The following is a 22,051-nucleotide window of genomic DNA, read 5'->3' as shown; positions in this document are numbered from 1 at the left end:
TTCTTGCTCAGCCAAAGGATGACGCTGCAACATTCAGCACTGCTGTAGTGGATTCACCGAGGCTGGAGGTGGAGATCTCCTTCCAAAAAGAACAAGGATCTTGGAGGGTTTCATAAGGGAATGAAGAAAGAAAAAAAAAAAAAAAGAGCATGGAAGAAAGGTAGCGGGGAGTGCAAAGAAGAAAAACGGTCGTTTGTAGTAAAACACCATATTTGGCAAGCAATTCATTTCCTTTCCGCCCAACGCCTGAAGCCAAGCAGTAGGAATCAGCTGAAGACTTGAGAGATGAAAAGAATTTGGAAGGGAATTGGAAGAATCTGGCAACGCCCACAATCTAAATGTTCTTCAAGACGCTGTGTTTAAGCCCGAACCTTTGTCAAACGTACAGAGGGAAGACTCGTGAGGCTCCAAGAGTGAAACTTGTGTGAAAGATCAGTTTTACCACAGCTGTGGGCACAATTCTCAGTAACAGAGATCAAACTGTAACGTGTCCCCGTCCCTGGGTGTGACCTTTGCGCTGTGAGTTAAGTACACGGGACCGGACAGGTTTGCTTTTTCTTTAAGAAGTGTGAAATTTTCCAGATGGGAACCGAAAGCCCAAGCTTTGCTGTGAAGTTACAGGAGGGGGGGGGAAAAGCGTGACTTCTTTTGCCCTGCATGTTTACCTAGTACACATGCCAGAATGTTCCTGCTGATGCTGTAACTCTAAACCCCTTTCTCAAGGCCACAGCACGTCTGTATTGACGTGAAAGTGAGCAGAGATTTTCTGGTTCTGCAAAGCTATTCCTTCAACCGGTTCAAAAGATGATAAGAAATATTTCTTATAACGTAAAAGTTTATTAATAGCTCGCAGATGGCACCTTTCCCACTCAGTCTGCCAGGTCAGGACTTCAGAACCAATTAAAGGCAAAAGGAGTTCATTATGCTTTACTGAAACCACACTGGAGTAAAGAACTGAGGTTTATCCAGCAAATATGTTATTTATTGCTTCCTAATGGCAACGATTTCACTCAGGGGAAAGTGTTGGGGGTGTGCACCGAATCTGTCCTAGGTGGCTCAGATTTATTGCCCCCTTCCATGTCCCCACCTGGTTAGTTTTCCTCTCTAAGCACAGGAAACACCACTCAATCCAAACTGCCTCTTACAGTTAAAAAAGCGTACACGTCGCGTCTCATGCCAGAACTCCAGCAGACAGTTTGCTCACAGACTGTTACACGTTTCTAGGGGCGAAGCCTTACCGGTATCTGCTGGATCTCTCCGGTGTTGGTGATGATCTGCTGCATGACCTGCATGGTCTGCCCAGTCCCACCCTGTGCCTGCTGGGTCTGTCCTTGCGGCTGGGCCTGCACTATCTGTACCTGCTGGCCTTCTCCGACCTGCATCGTCACGGGGGTGGTCTGCAGTCAAACGGGGACAAGGACCAAGCACGGACTGAACATGGGGGAAACAGCCACAAGATACAAAGACAGACAGACGGCTCCCTAGACCCGCTGTTACTTCTTGATGCTTAAATCACCACAAAGAGAACCCAGGACCAAAATCACCCTTGTTACAGAGGCGTCTGAGCACCTGCTATGACCAGAAAACTCATTTCTGTTGTTATTGATTGTTCTGAGCTGTCAGAACGAGGCACTGCGATACGTTACAGAGCGGCTCCGCCGGCTCTGCCGCCCCGCCAAGCGCCGCTGGTGGCTTACCTGCCCCTGCTGCGGCTGCGCGATGATGATCTGCCCTGGCTGGATCGTCGTCGTAGACGTGGTGGTCTGCTGGCCCTGCTGCTGCCCCTGGACCTGCACGGCAGCGGGCTGCTGGGCGAGCGTGAAATAGTACTGGACCGGCTCAGCTGGGGTCACAGCCTGACGCACCTCCTCCTGCGGCACCGGGAAACGACAGGTAAACCGTGAAGGAACGGATCAACACCCAAATAGCCCAACCACGGCCAAACATCCCCCCGTAAGCATGCATGCGGGACGTATCTTCAATACCTTGTTTGTGACAGTTTCCCTAAGTAAATCTGAAGTGGGAAATTGAAACAGGTTTCCGCATTTACTCAGCTGCGTGGACATCAAAACCATTTCCAATACCCCACCCATAACAATGCAATCACCAATTTCATTACGAGAAGCAAATACGTAAAAGTACCACAGTTGAAAACCACACAACTCCTCATCAGTAAATTCCATCATTGCCTGTTAACACAGACTGAATTGCAAGTGCACCAGGAAGACTCACAAAGCCCCAGCTGTCAGCAACCCCCTCTCCTTACCCTACGTGCCCAAGATAAATTTCAATCTAGCCCTGACGTTAAACCCCCTGGGAATAAAACTCACAGACTTGATGTATACCGTTGTGCCTTTATTTATTGATTTAAACCCAGTCTTTCCCAAATTATAACAATTTCACCTGGTACTGTGGCTCAAATGCCCAATTCTGCTGGTAGTACAGATATCTTGGAGTGAAGAAACAAGAGGCTCTGCTCTAGCTCACTGTCAGCAGCACAGGCTGCAATGCTGCTCATTTGTTTTCTCTATGTGTCTTTAGGAGAGAAAAGCCCCTCATTAACAACATTTTAGGCACAGTAGCAGCTTCTCAGAAATTAAATGGCAAGCGTTTAACACTCCAGAACCGGAATTCTTAAGCTCCCCACAGGAACAGTCGGATCTTGCACCTTAGGGAAGACACAGCTCACCGGATGTTCACTCCATGGCAGAAGGCGTAAACAATCCTCTCCCAGCCACCTCGAGTTCACAGCTGAGAGTGTAGGATGTTTACACGCGCTACAGCATGGCAGATTCCCACTTACACGTGGCTGCTCGACTCCCCTGCATTGAATGAGGCTTTGCTCAGGCATTGCTCAGTGCCTCCAGCTGAACGGGAGAAGAAAAAAATCACATTAAACATGATCAGCAGATGTTGTCTCAACGGGCATCAGGCGAGAGCAAGAGAGCCCTTTCGCTCAGATGCCAGTCCCTCGGAGGGACAGCAACTAAGAAGAAGACTTAGTATGGGAGGTTTCTCAACGGCCGACTAGAAAAAAATGTGAAGCTGTTCACAGTTGGCTGTGAACAAGAAGCGAGTCTAAGCCTGGCTCTGGGAACAAACGTGAGCACTGTCCCATCGTACCGCAACCACTGCGTCAAACACAATGCTTCCTGCACGTGGTAGGCCCCTGATTATTTATACCTGCCTCCTCGAGTCCTTTGGAAAGGGATTAATAACATATTTTAAATCTATATTCAACAGATTAGATCTTCAGTAACTGTGGGCATCGCGCAGCCTGGCCTTGTGGGAGGTGTCCCTGCCCATGGCAGCGGGATGGAACCAGATGGTCTTTAAGGTCTCTTCCAACCCAAACCATGCTACGATTCTATGATTCAATAAAAACTGCACACGGCTGCTTCTGTAAAGCCTAGTCCTTATATAAGTTATTCCTAGAGTACTCCAATCTTAATTTCCTAGCTGGATCTTGAAACAATTGAGGCAATCGAGTACTTCTGTAAGTTGTCTTTGCTACAGGCAAACGTGGCTTTAAACCCAAACCTGCTGAAACGAGGTTATTACACATCCTCTGCCATCTCCTATTTTCAAGCCACAGCTTTAGTTACCAGAGCAACATAACAGTTGTGGTTCCATTCCCAGCTCTTCCACGTAATGAATGCTATAACTTTGTCAAACGGCCTTTTCCGTGGCAGAGAAAATAGACGGCACCCCGAGCCAAAAAGTGTGGGCTGTCAGCTCACGAGCAGCCGCTTCCCAGCACCGCGGGATCAGAGGGATATTTTCTACTGCAACTTCCTAACTGACGTTCTTAGTGAGCAGCTACTGCTCCATTAAACTCCTCTTGCCACGAGAAGTGTTCCTACTGATTCTGCAACGCTTACAGGGATGGATCGGAGAGAGATGGATCTCTAAAGCCTATTTCAACCCAAAACCTGACAGAGTTTCACTGCGGCTGCTGGGCAATCCAAGAGAGGCAGCTCTGGTGTGACATATCATCATGTTCACCTCGTAGCCGTACGCACTATTAAAATCCTCCAGGCATTCGTTTGATTTTAGAACTCGACTGTTCTGTAATCACAGCATTCTGGGGTGAATCGAAAGGCTCCGGCAAGGAAAAGGTATGGGGAATGTTCTCCCTCCCAAACATGGAGTACTTCTAAAAATAGCACTGCAAAGCAGAATAACTGCATGAGGCACCTAAAGGATAAAGAAGGGAATTTGTAATGCCAGAATTAACCTGGGTTACTTCAGGCTGCAGCCAACCCTACCCAGCTCATCAAGCTAAACAGACCAAAATGTGCCTTCTCCTTTCCCCGGTGAAACAAAACAGCGAGAGCAGCCGGGCACGCTGCACTGAACTAATGATCTTGGGATAAATCATCTCTGCTGCAGGGATAAAACAAGGAACTCCATGAAGGGATGGAAGGAGCCGTGCCACACTCCCATGTGTGACACATGGAATGCAGACCTTCCAGCACACCTGCAGGGAAGGCCTTGGGATGCTGCTCATTTCAACCACAGCTGGTGGCACACTGGGACACGGAAAGGTATCTTTGCTGCTTACTAGAGACTCGCACTGCTTCTGGAAATCAATGAGAGGTCAAAGTCTGCTCAGGACATCACCAGAAGGGATGAAGCGCAGATTTCCTCCCTGTGGCCATCGCTTCAGCAGCACCACAAGGGCTTCAAGACAATAAGTAGAAGAGCAACCCCCAAAATCCAGGTCCCCGACGGAGCCGCCGGTCTCTACGCTCGGAGCAGGCATCTTCTTGGGCGTTACCCAGATTTACATTGGAATATGAAAAAATGCATCAAAGAAAAAATGCCAAGTAAAACACTTGCCAGAAAGATGTTTCACAGTATTTCCCCCTCTCCAGCACCACTCACTAGGGAAGGTATTTTAAGGACCACCTTGGTTCTTTTCAAACAGTAGCATGCCGCAAACCTTCAAAAGTATCAGGAAACAGTTGAAGAAATTGTTATAGAACTATTGACATTTACTGTTCAGAGCAGAAATCGGTCTGGTTGAGCCCTGGGCAATGATTCCAGGAGCTGCTGAAGAAGGTGCAGCACTGCATAGACGCAGCCGTCCCCCAGAGGAGGTGTGGGGATCCCAGCCGGTGTATCTCCCCACCAACTTGTAACGGAGAGAGAGGAGCAATCACTGAACTGGAGAATTTTTAGCAGCAGAAGACGAAGCTTTTAGGCGAAGGAGATAACTTCATCTAGATCTGTCTCTTCCTGCATTTGAAGCAGCAAGACTGAACTTCCACCCCATCTCATTGCATTTTCAGCACAGTCTCAGATACAGAGGGAAACGCGACCCTGTTGAGTTTCAAGCTCTGGCGCTCAGCTGCCCGCAGCAGCCTGCAGCTGTAAACATCCGACTGAAAGCTCCCTCTAACACCTCACAGCTTCCAGTCAAGGATGTTTACAGCAGCAACAACTGCCCCAATACACGTGGGATGTGGTACTTGTCAGCAAAGAAGTCTGCAAGTCCAAGCATGCAGACTCAGCACACTTTTTAAAGCTGAATTGGCAACATTTGGTTTCAGAGCTATTCAACAGGTTTTGTCACTTCAGTAAATGCCAAGTCAGGCTCCTTAAAAACCTCCACTCAAGCTCTGTTTCCATTAAAAAAAATTAAGAACCTGAAATCCACTGCAGATAAACACTTAAGAGAGAGGGGCACAAACCTCATGTTTAAATCTGATTCTGTATTGCTCTATCAACTCTCTTTTAGTTAGAAACTGCAATCACACCAAGGGAAGGGCAGACGACGAGGGAATCGTTTCTGTTTCTCACCTGACGCTTTGGAGGCTTCAGTTCATCTCTCGGAACAATATCGATCAGAAAGTCAAACTGATCAAACTTTGTAATTGCCATAGCGATGTCGTTCCTCTGCAATAACAAAAAGGGAAAACCGCTCTTCAGCTTTATTTATCCACTGACAAAACAGACTTCTAAAGTCAGAGCTTTCTAACTGTGTCAAAGCAGAGCATCCTCTCCAGATCCCAAATTAAGAAGCAAGCATTTCAGTGGCACGGTTACACAGGGCCCTGCGCTTCGTACACAGGTTTATAGTGACCAACACAGGTACTGAAGTTACTGTCTACAAAACACGTCTCCTGTTATGGAAACAAAGAGCTGGAAGCAGATCCTGAAGCAGCTGAAGGTGGGTCAGAGCAGCGCCGTTACCTGCAGAGTCCTGCGCTTGTTATCCTCCGTGTGTATCCACGCTCGCAAAGTCAATTCTGTTATGAATATCTGAGCTGCCTTGGCAAACAACACGGGAGCTTCCGCGCTGATCATCTGCAATTGAATGTACAATTTAAACATTATTTTTGTTAGGTTTGCCATCAGAGTTCTCACCCACCAAAGCGGCACTCAGAGCAACTGCATCACATCAGCCGAATCCGAGCAGCTGCATTAACAGTGAAGTTTGGGGAATTTCCGCAGGAGAATATCTTGGCTCAGACAGCCCGAAGAGTTAAACACAGCATGAACAGCACTGGGCATCTAAAATGCATCTCTAATTCAGTTTCCTCCATGACAAGTCAAACATCAACTCTAGATTGTGGCAGGCCAGTAAATGGCATCAGCGCACGCTCACCGAGGGACTCAATCAGCAGCTTCTCCTGGTGGTGCCTCGGCACGTGCAGGAACGACTCAAACTGAAGAGGATGGGCTGAGGGCTTGTTTTAAAACCTGCCCCATACTTTATAGCTGTAACATTTGTTTAATTTGAAATGAATGCTGAAATTGCACAGGAGGTTTGGAGGCCAAAGCAAAGGCTCTGTCTCACCAAATTCCTTTTCCTTAAAAAGTCTCCAGCTCAATTTTACTCAAATTAAGCGCTTTTGTTATTAGCTGGCTAGCATTAACGCTTACTCCCTAGTACAGCTTTCTTGTTAAATAATGCTCCAGGCAGGCCAGAATCTGCCCCTTCATCCCTGCTCTGCCCTAAAATCTCATCCTGCCCTCAATCACCAAAAATGTGACAACTCGGTGAGTTCGGACACGGAACAGGGATCTCAGGGGCCTGGGCTCATTCCCTGGCCGGGCGGAATGAAAAGCTGCTTTGTACGGGAAGACACCACACACCTTTGTCAGGGTCTCAGTTAACTGTTAAAGGCTGTCTGAACCCAAGGATGGTGTCGCAGTGAGAAAAACAAGAAGGAAGTACAAACCATCCCCTTTTCTCTTAGGACTTCAGGGTCTGACAGTTTTCCAACTTAAAAAAAACAGGGAGGACTTGATTCATGTATTATCAGCCACACGTCAAGGGTTCAGCTCAAATACTGCATCAAATCCCTGTTATCCATCTAAATTATTCCTTATTTTCTCCATATAGCTCCAAAGAGCGCAGCACGCGTTTGAGCACCATCAATCCTCATACCGAACACCTCACAGCTTTGTGAAAGGAAGAGTCAAGAGAAAGAAAAAGGAGGAACCCTGAAAAGCGACAGTTTGGCTCTAGTAAAAACAGGAGATACATAGAATTATGCAACAGACCAGTATGGAGCAGAAGGCAGCAGAATTGCAAGAGCCTTCAGCAAAGACCTCAGGTGACTTTGCTTTCCCAGCTCAGTTTAATTCTAGGAGGCCAGGTAACATTGCATTCAAGGCAACTGTTATGTTGTGCTTTAAAAATAATTATAAATAATAAGTAGTAACGAATTGCAAGGAATTATAGCTACAATATCCACCAAAAAGATCATAAATCTTTAAGGAGAAGCCCCACAAGCTTACCTTCACATCTTCATCCAGCTTCATTATCTTCTTGATACGAGCAAGAGGGAGTTCTTGAACCCTGAAGTCTTTCTGCAGACAGATCACATTTGAGAGAGTCTTTAGTGACACTTAACTGGAAACAGAGGTAAGATAAGAAACGTTTAACAAAGTCTGTGTTGTCTGGAGCTAAACTGGCTAAAACTAGACTTACAAAAATAACATTTTCTTTGAGGTATGGCAGCTTCTCCTGAGGCCCCAGGACTCTCACCCGCTTCTCTGGATTTCATACTGACATAACTCAACTGAACTCTCTGTCAGACAATCGTATCTGCCATCCCACCTCAACGCTGAAGTTGTTTTGCAGAAGAGAATGTCTCTAACGTCACATGTTTCTGCATCTATTTCTATTTGAAGCGACTAATTTGATTAGGTGTCTCAGGACTCGGAAACCATTGGAATTTACTAAGAGTCACCAGAGAAAACGAAGGCACATGGGAGCTCCGTAGGGCACAGGACAAAATCTCGTTTGCTTTACTTGTACGTCCTTGGTGCCAGACACAAATTTTGGTGATAAAAACCTTCCAAGAACCTTGTTTAAAAAAAACCTCTTCTCTTCTGTTTCTGTTTTTCGTTGCAAAATAGGAAGAAATCCAACAAAGAGCACTGCTGCAATGCTGAGTTAGAAGACTCGGTGAGCGCTGTCGCTGTCCCAACTCCTGCTGCTCCGCTCAGCTGCTGGGATGCACCCATCAGGAACAGCAGCGGAGACACCACCAAAGCACCGTCCTCGCCCCGGGAGGCACCGACGCATCCTTGGGAGAGCTCCTGGGTCAGGGAACCGCTGAGCTTTGCTCTGGACACCAGGCTCCCCTCTCTGGAGGTAGAAAGGGGGATAATAAAACAATAATCCAAGAGCCTCTTAAAAAGTGCGGAAGGCTGAGGCTACATCCCATGGCATCGGGAACGTAGAATCCCTGCCCACAAAGGGCTTCGGAAAAAACATCTTCCCATCTTAAGAAAAACGTCATAGAAAATAAAAGGAAGCTCATTTCTCCAGGGAAGAAAGCGCTGCAAGGCGCATTAGAGAAACAAAAGAGGGGAAGAATTGCTGAAAATGCTGTTTTCCAGGGAAGTAAAAAAACATGGAAGCTGCGTGGGGCCCAGCCACACACCAGCAGGGGGCATTGCAGTTGATTGATACAGTAAAAATTCATGTATATATACATTATTTTACATGCATATATACATTAAAAAAAGCATTCTATGCCTTCATCCTGGAGAGAAATCCAAGTGACAGCATTCCTGGTAATACACTGCAAATCCAAAGCACTTTGTGGAGTGGGGGTGCTGAGGGCTGCTGCATTCCAGGGTGAACGCGGTGTTCTGGAAGGGTTTTGGGCGACGAGCTGTGCTCAAACACACAAAGTGCTTGAGGGGAGGCATTTTCAACCAGAAACCACCACATAAACCAGGTTAAGGGGTTGCCAGGGTTTGGAAAAAGATCCCAAAGGGGTTTTTTTTGAGGGATTGTGTTGTTGGGTTTGGGGTTTTTTACTAAAAAGCTGTCTTTTTTCAAGAGCCTCTGAGATTTGAGTAAGCCTCAGAGAAAGATGAGGACAACACTTGTAATTTGTGAAGCTCTTAACAGGCTGAAGTACATCAACCTCTACAAACGGCACAGCTGCAAGTAGGCAGGCACAGGTACAACGCTCTGAAAGCCCACTCAGAAGGGATAAAATAGGGAAAAATCAAAGCTCCTTTATTGCTTTAGGGCAGATAGGCAAATGTCACATAAATCAAAATGAAAAGGCAAGCGCCCCAGTGAAGGGAAGCGTGGCCACCGCTGGCTCCCACCCAGCAGAAAAAACTTTAGGCACCAATTCTTCAACTTTTTTCCAAATTAGGTCTCAGTGTTTCACAGCCTCTTCTCACCCATTGTGCCGAAAGGAGAGATCCGGCATAGCCCCATTCCTAATTTCTCCAAGGCCAGGCTACAGTCCCTTCTGTCATCTCGGGCAGAGAACAGGGAGCCCTGGTTTGCTCTCCTAGAGCAGCTCCCTTGATTTGTTCCCTGAATTGTAGGTCTTAGTGGCTTGTGGCAAAGGCACAGAGGCAGGCAGAGCATGCCCCGAGAAGCAGGCACCAAAGCTGCTCTGCCCTCCGCTACGCAGCAGCCTGAGGTTTGCTCATATCCACGGGAACACTTTCCCTAAGGTGCACACTACCTCTCAGGATTTGATTACGCAGGGAACAACTGCACAGGAATGTTTCGCAGTTGTCCCTTTTCCTTTCCAACTCCCCTTTTCTGTCCTCAGTTCCATTTTCAATGACTTACAAGCTCGCAATCCAATAAATAGATTCACCCGACAGTTAAAAATTAAGCTGCCCATACTTGATAAGCTGCAGAATAAACCCCTTTCATGTGGAGATGAAGACAAACTACAGCTCTTGAACACGAGAATTTGCTGTGCTGAAAGAGGAAAGTAATTAATTCTGGTTATGCATACAAATTTCTACATCTGTTTCTTTAATCAGCGATCTGCACGCAGGCTGAAAAAAAAGCAGCTTATCTTTAGGCTGCTGCATTGGGGGTTTCACTCTGAACAGCCCATCTTCAGACGAGTTCTTTTGTTTTCAGCTACATTAAATACGCAGGAGTACGTTTGCAGCACCACTGTATCACATCTCTCTTGAAAAGTCATTTTTACCACACGCCCTTGTTCTCAGGCACATCTCTTTTGGGGATGGGAAAGAAATAGTAGCTTCTCACTCAGTCCAGTTCTTATTCTCAGCCTATATTGGATTTATTTTAATCAAATATCTTTAAATTAATAAAGCGTGCGATAACGCGTTTGGCAGTCAAATGGTTTTCAGAACTTGAGGCTCATCAAAGGAGACCGTTCTGAAGGCAGGCACGATAGCTCCGCACAACAGCCTAACGCCCAAATCCATTCACAAAGTTCCAAGTGCCTGCCAGTAGCCAAGGGCTGGAATTCGTGAAGGGAGAGGGGGAAGACTAAGAGTTGTATTCCAAACGGCAGCACCTCCCCAGTGTCCTGGAGGGGCTCACCCTTTGGTGTGGGTAAGGGTTCCCTTTCACATTACAGAACTCACGCAGCAATTAAACAGCCCACAAAGCACAGCACGAGGTCAAATCCCTCAGCCTTCTTCTATGAGCTGGAACACCTTACAGCAGCTACATGTACACCTGTAGCTATTTTGAACCACTTCTCTTTCCCTTCCCCAATCAGAAGATAATTCATTCAGCCTGCTAAAAGGACCTCTGAATCAACAGTCTTTTGGTTTAGTCCAGAAAGAGCTGAACGTCTGACCATGACACCCTGTTACGCTATCGATCAGCTGCATTCTATTCCTATCTCGACTTTTGGCAGCAGCACGAACGGCCAAAAGCCTGGCTGAATGACGGTTTAGCCGCTCTTAGGGCCACCTTGCAGTAAGCAGCCAGCTCTACTGGATCCCCCAGGCAGCAGGAATCCGTTCAGGCTGAGGTTTCTCCCGAAAGACACCTCCCACTGATAGTTCTTCAGGAAGAGCACAACCGCCGAGGCCACTCACCACTGTGAGATTGCGGATCTCCTCCATGACTCGCGGCCAGAAGGACTGGAGGCTCTGCTGGGCATCGCTGTTGCCGGCTGTGCCGAAGCCCGCATCTGTGGACATGGTGGTAGCTGGGAGAAACAGACAAGCGTTAGCAAGGAAGGAGGGAGGCAGGAGCCAAGAGATTCCCTCCCAGGCCCAGGAATACAGGATGGGGCCAGCCTGGCCAAGTGCTCTGGAAAACTGGCAAAATAATATATGCCAGCCCAGGAACACCACCACCACCGAGACACGGCCTCTGGAAGTGGGCTTTAAAAATTTTATTTCTTTTCTCAAAGATAGAAACAGTTTGGAAAAAGCAGAATGCCTGGCTGTTATCAAATCCACGCTGGACGCTGCCCACGCTTCCATCAAGCCCTGCGTCCCTGCAGATGGCTTTATTTACAGTACGCACCAGCAGCCTCCAGGAGTTACGGGGAGGAAACAACAGCACAATACCCGAGTTCCAACTCTCCCTTAGAGCCACAGGGACGATGAGGAAGCAGTCGGGACCCTCAGCAGCAACCTACCTCGTCCCTCAGGGACCAAGCCAGAACCAGCCTGTGTGGCACCGTGTGGGCACATCTCTATTTCCAGCCAACACAATTCCTTCCCCCCATAAACTCTGAGATCAAGTCCTGCCTTTCTGACAAGGAACTCCTAGGACAACTCTAGTTAATATTGAAATGGAGTAGCTGTACAACTTGGGAATCCCTCGGAACACCGAGACCAGCCTTGCTGGCTTCCCCTGTGCGACAGGAGCGCATGGCTCCAGCGGGATTCCCAACTGGGATCACAGCCTGGGAGGACGGGGCAGTCATGCCAAAAGCACACGCACATGTAGGATCTGCCAAGACACAACCTGGTGGGATGGGACTCAGTCTTTCCCATGCACTGGATGCATCCCAGTGGATGCCAGAGTTGTCACCATTCAATTCTTGGGCAAGCAACGCAGAGGAAGCCAGCGAGTTACAGATATTAAATGCTCGCAGGGGCACAAGAGCGGCTCCAAAATTTCCATGAATGACACACACGCACCATGTACAAACAATGAGTCTCTGTCTCCCAGAACTCCCAGCAGGACAGAAAGGGGGCCGTGTTTTCTATAGTGACAGACCTCGAGATACACAGATATCTGTGAATCTCCATATGACGGTGAAAGACACGAGAGCACATTTAGCTCTGACACAGACAGGCACAATCCCCGCTTCCTTTACATCCACCATGCAGAGGTTTATTGCAGTCCCTTCCCAAGCCAAAGGGAAGCACAACAACCCTGTACGACACAACCACCAGCAAGAGGCCACCAACCCCCAGTGCTTTCCAAATCTACTATTCCAAAGCAACGACGATCCATAAAATCTTATTAACAGATCAAAGAGATGAACGCCAGACGATTAGTTCACTCCCTCCTGCAGCCTACACTTGCCAGGGCAGACTCTGAGCAGTTGTATTCTCCTTTCATCAACCCGAGAGGAGGGCACGGGCAGCGTGGGAAGAGCTGAAGGGGATTTTGACAAGGACGAGGACAGAAGATCCTATCTGCAGCCTCAAAGCAAAAGCTCGAGACAGGAGGAACTCCAGGTGAAGAACCTATGGAAATGAGTGACTGACGAGCTACGTGGTGACTCTTCAACAGGTATTTACATGATAACCCCATCTGCTCACAAACTGAGATATTTCAAGTATTTATAAGAAAACAGAGAGAGAAATATTCCAATGAGAGCACTAAATTGGCGTTTGATTCTCCCCGCTCCCCAATCTGCGTTGTCAAACGTAGACAAAGAAATAGTTTAGGCACATAAATAAAAGTTAATCCTTGAAATCTGCTCAGTGCTGGCAATATTTCAACGCCAACACTAGAAGGGGTCTTTCCTGCAACTGGACACACAATTCGTCTCGAAGGTGAGCCAAATCGCTTTGCAAGGCTTTATTGCCAAATACAACTGACTTGGTACTCAACCCACTTAAATGCTGCACTGGAACATAATGCACTGCACAGCCTTGGAGGTTAAAATGGGAGAAAAAAAGGTTATGGGACTAAGAGGAAGAAAATCCCACTGCCACTGTGGCTTTTACACGCAGCAGGGGATAAAGCAAATGTCTTGCACTCAATACCTGCCTCTGTGTTATCCATCCAGGTTCCAGGAAGAGCTAGGAACGGTTTACTCCACTCATCTAGGATTTAAAAAGTCCTGTCAATGAATACAAAAAGATTCCCGGCTTTAATGCAAACACAGGGCTGACTTTGGAATGCAAAACAAGCAGCCTGATGATCAACCCATGGACAATTGCCGCTTTACAGGGCTTCAGGGTAATCGGTAGGAAATTGAGCAAAAGTAGAAACAAAAAGTCACCAACAGGCTGATTTTCTGAAGAACTTACAGAGTCCAATCACTATAAACTCTGAAATAAAAGCTGAAGTAAGTTCAAACTGCTCAGAACACGACCGCAATAATTTCTTCCCATTAAAATATGGATACACGAGTGGCGCTGAAGGTGCCTACAAACATTAGAGGTGGATGGTAAGGCGAAGAATCCATTGGGATCGGCACCAACAAGATAATAGCACAGAACACCATGGAAGCTGAGCCCACCGAAGCCAAGAGGGAGACAGCTCTTCTCCTTTGACAAGATCAGTGTCTAAACACATTTGTTTTGACACACGGTTTGCAGGGAACTATCAGAGCTTCATTACGCTTCATTTTCCCTGCAACCTCAACCTGGCTACGCAGACATGCTGTGCAGAGATGCTCTTGTGGAAGAATCCGGATGGGGAGGTTCACACGCACACCCCGAACTCACAACGTGGACACACCATGGAATTGGATCCAAGCAGGCAAAGACACCACCCCCAAACCCACACACAGCAAGAAATAAAGGTGTGAGAACAGGAGAGACTGGGCTACACCTGCTCCACAGCAGCCGATCCAGTCCACCCAGCCTGGACTACGACCCATGAGGGCAAACAGTTTGTTTCCAGACTAAGGAAAAAGAAACTGGAGGCCAAAACACCGAGGTCTACGCACAGACTGCCCCGAGGTGATCGCAGAGCGGATCAGCGAGCGCATCTCGAGAACTACGCCATCAACACTTGGCAATTAAGAGCTTTGTGCTCGCAGGAGCAGAACACCTTTCACAAACACTGAACTTACCAAACGCCGTGGCAGCTGACAAAGTCTTAAGAGCTTTACTTCACAGGAGCATGAAGCAAGCACGAAGACAACTCCAGCGTCTGTGCTTGGGGATTTTTGTTGCTTGTTTGTTTTTTTCCTACGCAGATGCCAGACTGTGCTCTGGCTTTAACGCCGTGGGAAGGGGGAAGCAGTCGGATGGAGCCATCTCACCCTGGATGCCTACGATCTGCATGCTCAAGCGAGAACCTGCTACTGAAGACACAAGCTATGGTATAATTGCACACAAAACCAAGATCTCTGAGCTCGCAGTCCCACCTGAAACAAACACCCAAAGCTCTTGAGCTGGAAACCAAACAGCCAGGAAGAGCCCACCTGACCGAGGTCCCACCACAGCCACAGGACATTCCCAGGCATCACCAGTGCCGCTCGCCAAGGGAGCCTGGGAACAGGAACCGGAGAACAACCTCCCCAGCCGGCGAGAGTCACAGCGCAGCTTCTGACGTGCCTGCTTTGAAGTTCCTGGCCTTGACTAAGAAGTCAACCAAACAAAACGAGCTGGGTGGAGAGCAGATCTAAGTGACATTTATCCAAATATCCAAAGGGATATGCAAACAGCGAGTATCAGAGGGAAGCACTGGGAAGCCTTGAGGCTCTCAATGAAGGAGGCAACAACTCAACATCATCATCAAGTACCACAGGGCCTGGCACTAGCAGAAACGTCAGGTTCTTTGCATCTGGCGCAGGCACATTCTCATGACTCAGGCTATGGGGAAGAGCCCGTTTTACACAGCTTTGTAGGATGTGACAGAAGCATATTCCAGCCAAACATCCTCAGAAGGTGGCTAAATACGAAGGGAGATGGAGGCTATAAATAAATCCAATGGAAGCTCAGGCAAATGTTTTACCTCAACAGTTTCCTGGGAGGGTGGGGAGGCCCTGGCCCAGGTTACCCAAAGAAACCGTGGCTGCCCCATCCCTGGAGGTGTCCAAGGCCAGGGTGGATGGGGCTTGGAGCAACCGGATCCAGCAGGAGGTGTCCCTGCCCATGGCAGGGGGTGGAACTGGATGGGCTTTGGGGTCGCTTCCAACCCAAACCATTCCACGATTCTACGATAAAACAATGAGATGTTGCCACAGTGCGGCATGAAGCGCTACGGCAGGCAGAAGAACCACTAAGAAGATTTGTGGCCAGCCCTGCTGAAACAGAAGGGAAGACACAAGTCATAGCATGCGAGGCTGTGGGGTTATGACAGTTTATCCTTTGGCTCTTGACGTTTCGAACGATTCCACGAGAAAAATCAGCAAACACATGCCCTGGGAGTCAGGCTCAGAGAGTGGCATGTGCTGCCATCGCACACGGGCCAAACGCCTGCTGAAGGAGTCGCTCCAACACCCGCATCCAGCCCAGACTCATTCCCAGCTCTGGTGTCAGCACGACAGCACAAACAAGGCATTGCCTATAAAACATCACCCAAACGAGCGCCGGGGAGGAGTAGCGCTGCATTAAAGGACATTTATACAGTAGTTTTTTGGACATGAGATCAGCTTTGAACAGAGCCCAATACTCCACATCAGAATTAAAAAGGAAGCACTTTAAAGATGTAACACAACTGACGGTACAAAGCAGAGCGTTACACAGACAGGACAGTTATTTCAGCCCATCGCAGCAATAGTGATGCTGTTATTAGTAAAGCACAAAAACTTCCGTAGGAGTAAAGTTACAGTCAGATCATGAGCCAAAATCAGAAGTCTTAGACCCCAACACTAGATTTATTTATCCAATATATAAATCTATAAGGCAGCTATAAATCTACGGTAGCCCTTCAGGCAGTGCAAAAAGGCGATAACCACAAACTTGGAGAAGCCTTAAGCTCTGTCCTTGCTGAAAACAGAACCTCTCAACTTTTTATAAGCAGTTTCAGGAGGATTTCAGTAAAACTAAGCTAATTCAAAACACAAGCACTTCCTTCCAATAAGCCATTATAAGAAACCCTTGCAGTTCCTCAGTTTTATTTCTTTTCACACACAGAGCCCTCCAAGCACTGAGCCGGCACCACGAGGGCTGACTGCAGCCGCCGGGAGAATCGGTCCAGGCTGGGTGTTTGCAGATTGCTCTTGTTCAATACAATTAAAATTGAGCACAATGGCCAGGCTCGTTAAACGCCGCACAAAATCACGTTTGGAAGATATTGAGTACTTATGGCTAAAGGTTTTTAAGAGCAGATTGCAAAACCCTGTTGAAGTTGAGTTGATCTTGCCTTAGGGCAGAAAAAATAAACATGATGCTCTCCCTCTTCAGGTACCTTCTCACTCTTTTTTTTCTATGAATATTTAGCAGCAGATTATTCTCTCTTCAAAGCACTGTTGGAGCATCAGCTCCCTAATACCCCCTAATGCATCCCTTCTGTTTGCACTCACGCGAGCTACAGCCTTTGATTTAAGCCTGAATCAGTTGCGAAGTCAGATCAAGGGATCGGGATTACCGCTGCCAACAACAGACAGCTCGTTAAACCAGACAGGTTTGGCTTCAGCAGCCAGCGGGGCCAAGTCTGCTCCGCTCCTCTCCCAGTGCGGAACCACGGCAAACAGCACCGTGGCCGGATCGCACGCGCAGCCGTGCCTCCCGCTTTCCCCCTCTCCACGCAGCACCTACAGAAGGAATTCCTCTCCTCCCTTCTCTCAGCGTGACCCAGCAGTTCGGGCTTTTCCCACGCTGCAGTCCGGGCACACGACTGCCTGCCGGCTTCACTCCTTTGGGAGGAAAAACATCAGGAATAACACCTACTCTTCCAGAAGCACTGAGTCTCTGCTCACAAGGCGCCGAGTACCTACAGTGCCGCCGCAAGTCCTGTGTCCAGCAGCCCACGTTGATTTGTGCCCAGGAAGACCGAAGGTACGGACAGATCATGTTTAATGTCAGGCAGGGTTTGGGAGGGCCCACGAATACATGGAAGATCGATATTGGAATCCCACCAGAAGCACAGCACCAGAAACCATCCCATTGAAGCGACCTCCCACCGCGCAGCACCGAGTCAAAAACGGGGCTGCAAATATTGAACACCACAAAAACTAACCCAGGCCTTGGGGTTTTTTTTAAAAGGGAAAGCAAACACAATAATCTGAACTGCTGTTTGTTCGGGTTATTTTCCTTTCCTTTCTTCTTTGAATCAAAGAGCACAAGGGTCACACTTGATATTGGGTGTTTCAACAGTTAAACACTATTAACCAGCGGCTCTTTGCAGCGCGAGTTTGGCAGGCAGGCACGGTAAGGAGCAGGGGAAGAAACCTCCCAGACAAACAAGGACGAGTGTCTGAGATGAAACGCGCTGCCTCTCCAGCTCCTACATTAAACACCACGCAGAAAGGGAAAAGCTCTTTCAAGTGAAGCGTGGTCAAGTTAGTCAAGTCTCCTTCAGACGATAAAGCAGTTGGCACACACTGCAACAGTGCCTATCGCGCACTTCACCTTATAAACTTTAATCTGAGTCAACTTGGCATAAAATCGACGTTGCGTGCTGCAGCTTTCTGAATTTAAAAGAACTCGGAAGCTATGCGTCTCACAAAGCATTTCCCAGCCCCACCATGTGCACGTTTCACTTGCTTCCCTTCAAGAATGGCCTCAATGAGGACAACGAGAAAAAATGCGATGCCAAACTCACCTTCACAAAGTACTCAGCCTCAGTCCCGAGTTGTGGGCTCGCACCTCTATAGCGAAAAAAATCTAGCACAAAACATCAAGGCAGTGCCCGACACCGGAGGCAGGAGGATTCTTGCCCAGATGGGAATGGATTTCACCTCTGCGGTGACACCAGGGACTCACAAGACCAAAATCCTTGTCACCTCCCTTGAATATATTCCATGTGCACAGCACATGGCTTGGTACTAAGTTGAAACCTGACAAAAATAACCCCATTTCCAGGACCACAGGTGCTATTTTGGCATCAGAAGCGCTACGCGAGTGATGGGCTCTGTCTATTCACAAAGTGCATCCAATATTTCCAAACCCAACAGCAGTTTCCAGCTGTGGTTTGGAAACGCTTGGCACCCAGGCATCCGTGGCAGAGAGCACCCCAGCTGCCATCCCCACAGCTCCCAAAAGCCGGAGGGCTCCGAGCACCATTCGGGCTGGTTTGCCCGTTTCTCTCCTTGTGTGTTTTAGGCAGCAGAAGTTCTGCTCATGCAACACTCACATTTACTGCTCCGGAGTAAAAGCACGAGCAGAATTCCTGTTAAGACAGCACGGATTAAACACATTCAGCCCAGAGATTGTTTTATCTTTACGTTAGCTGGTATTTTTCAATTATTTATAAATAATTCTGCATTAAATTCAGATTTTCTATACGAAAAGCCCTACAAGTGCTCACCCCTTTTCTCATCCTCCTGACAGCCACACAATTTCACTGCCTGAGAAAGGTGAACCGGGTGCCCTCTGTTAACCTCCTGGTGACTCCGGGACCCAGGCAGCAGCCGGAGCAGCCGGGACAGCCCTGAGGATCCTGCGCTGCACACGGATGCTGCCACACATTCAGGGCAGACTTCTGCTTTGATTCGTACGTAGCCTTAAGTGTTTCATGTTTCTTTGCTCTTCTGCTGCATTTTTAGGCTCGGTCACTGCTGCGCTGCTAGAGGGGGAAGAGGGAAAGGCAGGGAGAATGATTCAAACCACAGTAGACACAACCCAGAAAAGGCTGAACGCCAAGCAAGAGTCAATCACAAGGCTTTGTGACTGTTTTAAAGCAGAGCAGAGGCTGCACCAGCGCTGGGCTGTCTTCTGAGAACGTGGGGATTCAGGGCAGAAAAGTGAAATAGATGTCTTTCTTTTGGGGGGTTGCAGGGTTTTCTATAGGGATTATTCCCAAATTCCACCATCCTATCACTTTCTTTGCTCACGTTTATGCGTTACATCACCCAATGGCACCTTGCAAAACTTAAATATTATTTTCACAGGAACAACCACGAGCCTTTTGCCTCCCGAGACCAGCAGCCCTTACTCAAATGAAGCACCACCCGTCTCACCAGGCCTCCCTTCCTTTTCTAAACGATCCTGCGTTATAAACACGCAAATCTCCACTCGTCTGGGTCACCTTCATTGGCTGAAAAAGGGATAACTGAAAGCGACCTGTTTTGATTTATCCGGAAGGGGCCAAACAGAGCAACTTATAAACAGACAATGGAAGAAAAATCCCCTCCAGGAGCCCTCAGCATGTAGAAAACCTGAAGCTTCAACAAACAAACCAAAACCCCTTCCCGTAGCTCCTGGGAGGCTTCAGCAGGCATTCGCCAGTTCGATCCTACTGACAGTGTGTCTCGGAACAGCTGCTATGCTTTTTTGACCCTCCGAAACATAAGGTAAACTGTCGTCTTTATCAAAACACGATAATTAATGACTTTAAGTTAGCAACCATAGAGGTTTAATTCACTTACAGCACGGGCGGATCGCTAAGCCCTGAAATTAAGAAACAGCTTCGTGTGCCCACGCTATTAAAATACAGATGTCACGCCACGTTATATAAATGCAAGATTCTAGTCCGATTAGAAAAATAAACCAAACGAAACCCAAATTGGAGCACTGGTGGGAAAGGTGACCTCCGGCAGCATCCACCCTCCCCTTCCCTGCAGGGACCGAGGTGCTCAGCCCAGTGATGGCAACTTTCCACCACAAACTGGGCCTTTAAACCCTCTTTCCTTGTGCTGCCAGTTAAGTTCAGACAAGAAATAGACACGGAAAAGTCCCGTAACCACAAAGGCAAGGCTGCATTCTCAGCAGGTGAAAGGACCAGGAACGCCCAGGGCACCTTTGAGGCAAAAAGGACAAAACCTCTTTCCCTGCACAGGCAAAACGGGGCCGGAGGACCTTCCTTTCCCTTGCGGTGCTGCAAGAAGAGGTCAGGAACTGCTATAATTTGTTAATAAATCCCCTTACAGTGCTACCACAAGCTTTCAGTTTCTCCTGCTGCTCTTGACCTAGAAAGACCGAGCAGCACCTCCGCTCACACCACCACCTCTCGTAATGAACTGTGACGAGCACTTGGCGTAACGAAGACTACTTCGCTTTGCAGTGGCTGCCGGCTCCCTCGCCTCCTGCCTCCCCTCAGGGGCACACAGAAGCTGAAAGCGCCCCAATTTCAAGGCAAAAATATTAAAATGCCTCATTTTTGCTTACAGATGCTGCGAATGACCTTTGCGTGCACAGCCAATCACCCGATGCTGGCTGAGAGCCCGCTACGAAGGTTACTGCTGTTCCACTAACGCACCGGAGCGGCCACCATCGTTAACACATGGCTCACAGAGACGGTTCTTATTCTGCCCCTTCTTGGACTGAAACTTGAGTGACACGCCAGACGCCACAGAGAGTTGAATAAGCTTTGCCCAAGCTGTTCACCAGCCTTAAATTAAAACAGTAAAGTAATACTTGGAGGCTGAAACAATTCTGAGACCCCCGAGGCTGAAGGCTGCTGCCCTTCATCAACCGGTGGCGTTCAGGTGCCAGGGGCCGCTTTTCTAACGTCCCTACAAAAATAAGTTGCACAATGTAACTACCTCTAATTCTCAAAGTGGTACTTTTAAGGTCAACAATTAGGAATCAGGGAAAATTAAAGAACAAAAGCAGGACTGCGAGCAGTCAAGTTGGGTCACTCGGTTCACCCTGAGGGGGCAAGGACGGCAGCAGCGGCATCGAGCATCTCCCGGTAGGAGCGGAGGAGGAGGAATGTCTGCAATGTGATTCGCCTCCTTGATGAAAACTAACTTTAATTCTAACCTACATGTTCTCCTCCGTGTCCTCGATGCCCTCGGCCATCGGGAGCCGCTTCCTTTTTCCACTGCGATTCTTTTTTTTCCGTGCAAAGCGCCGTAAACAAACTTTGTCCTTCATTCCTGAAACTCGGAGCAGTGGTATTTCAAGGTCACTCGTGCAGGCGAAGGCAGGCCTAGCTCCAGCAGCCCCGGCTGCCGCCCCGCTCGGCCGCCCGTGCCCAGCCCGAGCTGTGCCGGTGCTCGGGGTCTCACCGGGAACGCCGAGGGAATCCTTGACGCTGGAAAACTTCTGGCCTAAGCCGCGCTCTCGCCCGGTTCCTCTGCCTGTCACCGCCGGGCTGCGGGGCTCCGATGACCTTCAGTGCTTGGGTGCAAAGAGAAGAAGGGAAACAAAGCGCTGCTGGGGCCTGTCCGGGGCTGGCGGCGGGGGGCACCGGGGGGGGAGAGGCGCTGCGACCCCCGCCCCCCGAGCCCCCCCCTCCCCGGTTCCCGCACTGCCCGTTCGTCCCCGCCAAGGGCAGATGGGGGAGATCCCCCTGGCTCGGTGGCAACGCCGGCGAGCAGGGCCGGGGATGCCGTTTTCTGCCCCTGCCGCTCAACAACTCCCTCCCTCGCCGGTACCGGCCCCAGGGCGGCGCCCCCCACCCCGGTGGGGCCCCGCGGACCCCCTCCGCCATCCCCGGGGGGGAAGGGGAGGGCACAGCCCCGAGCCACAACGCTGTCCCCCCAACTGCGGCATCCCCACACCAAGCTGGGAACGCCGAGGCCCTACGGGCAACCCCCACCGTCGGGCCCCGTCCCCCGCCGTTACCGGGCCGCCCCCCGCC

At 48.9% G+C, this 22,051-nt stretch overlaps 1 protein-coding gene across 8 annotated transcripts in view; it reads right to left on the bottom strand.

Annotated features, from left to right (window-relative positions):
• The window catches only part of NFYC (nuclear transcription factor Y subunit gamma), a 31,061-nt gene that overhangs the window by 4,539 nt on the left and 4,471 nt on the right, over positions 1-22,051 (bottom strand). For 2 of the 8 annotated variants that reach the window (XM_054086168.1, XM_054086161.1), the window contains exons 2-8: positions 21,477-21,588; positions 11,311-11,423; positions 7,753-7,824; positions 6,199-6,312; positions 5,806-5,901; positions 1,698-1,871; positions 1,239-1,397 (exon numbers count right to left, since the gene is read on the bottom strand). In XM_054086168.1, the coding sequence (XP_053942143.1) occupies positions 1,239-1,397; positions 1,698-1,871; positions 5,806-5,901; positions 6,199-6,312; positions 7,753-7,824; positions 11,311-11,415 (720 nt within the window). In that variant the 5' untranslated portion in view covers positions 11,416-11,423; positions 21,477-21,588. Of the gene's footprint in view, positions 1-1,238; positions 1,398-1,697; positions 1,872-5,805; positions 5,902-6,198; positions 6,313-7,752; positions 7,825-11,310; positions 11,424-21,008; positions 21,181-21,228; positions 21,453-21,476; positions 21,589-22,051 lie in introns of those variants that run through there. The other 6 variants (XM_054086162.1, XM_054086163.1, XM_054086165.1 and 3 more) reach the window with 5 other exon arrangements.

This window comes from Cuculus canorus, chromosome 22 (genome assembly GCF_017976375.1).
Source record: "Cuculus canorus isolate bCucCan1 chromosome 22, bCucCan1.pri, whole genome shotgun sequence".
NCBI lineage: Eukaryota > Metazoa > Chordata > Aves > Cuculiformes > Cuculidae > Cuculus > Cuculus canorus.
This window is presented reverse-complemented; position numbering and strand designations above follow the sequence as displayed.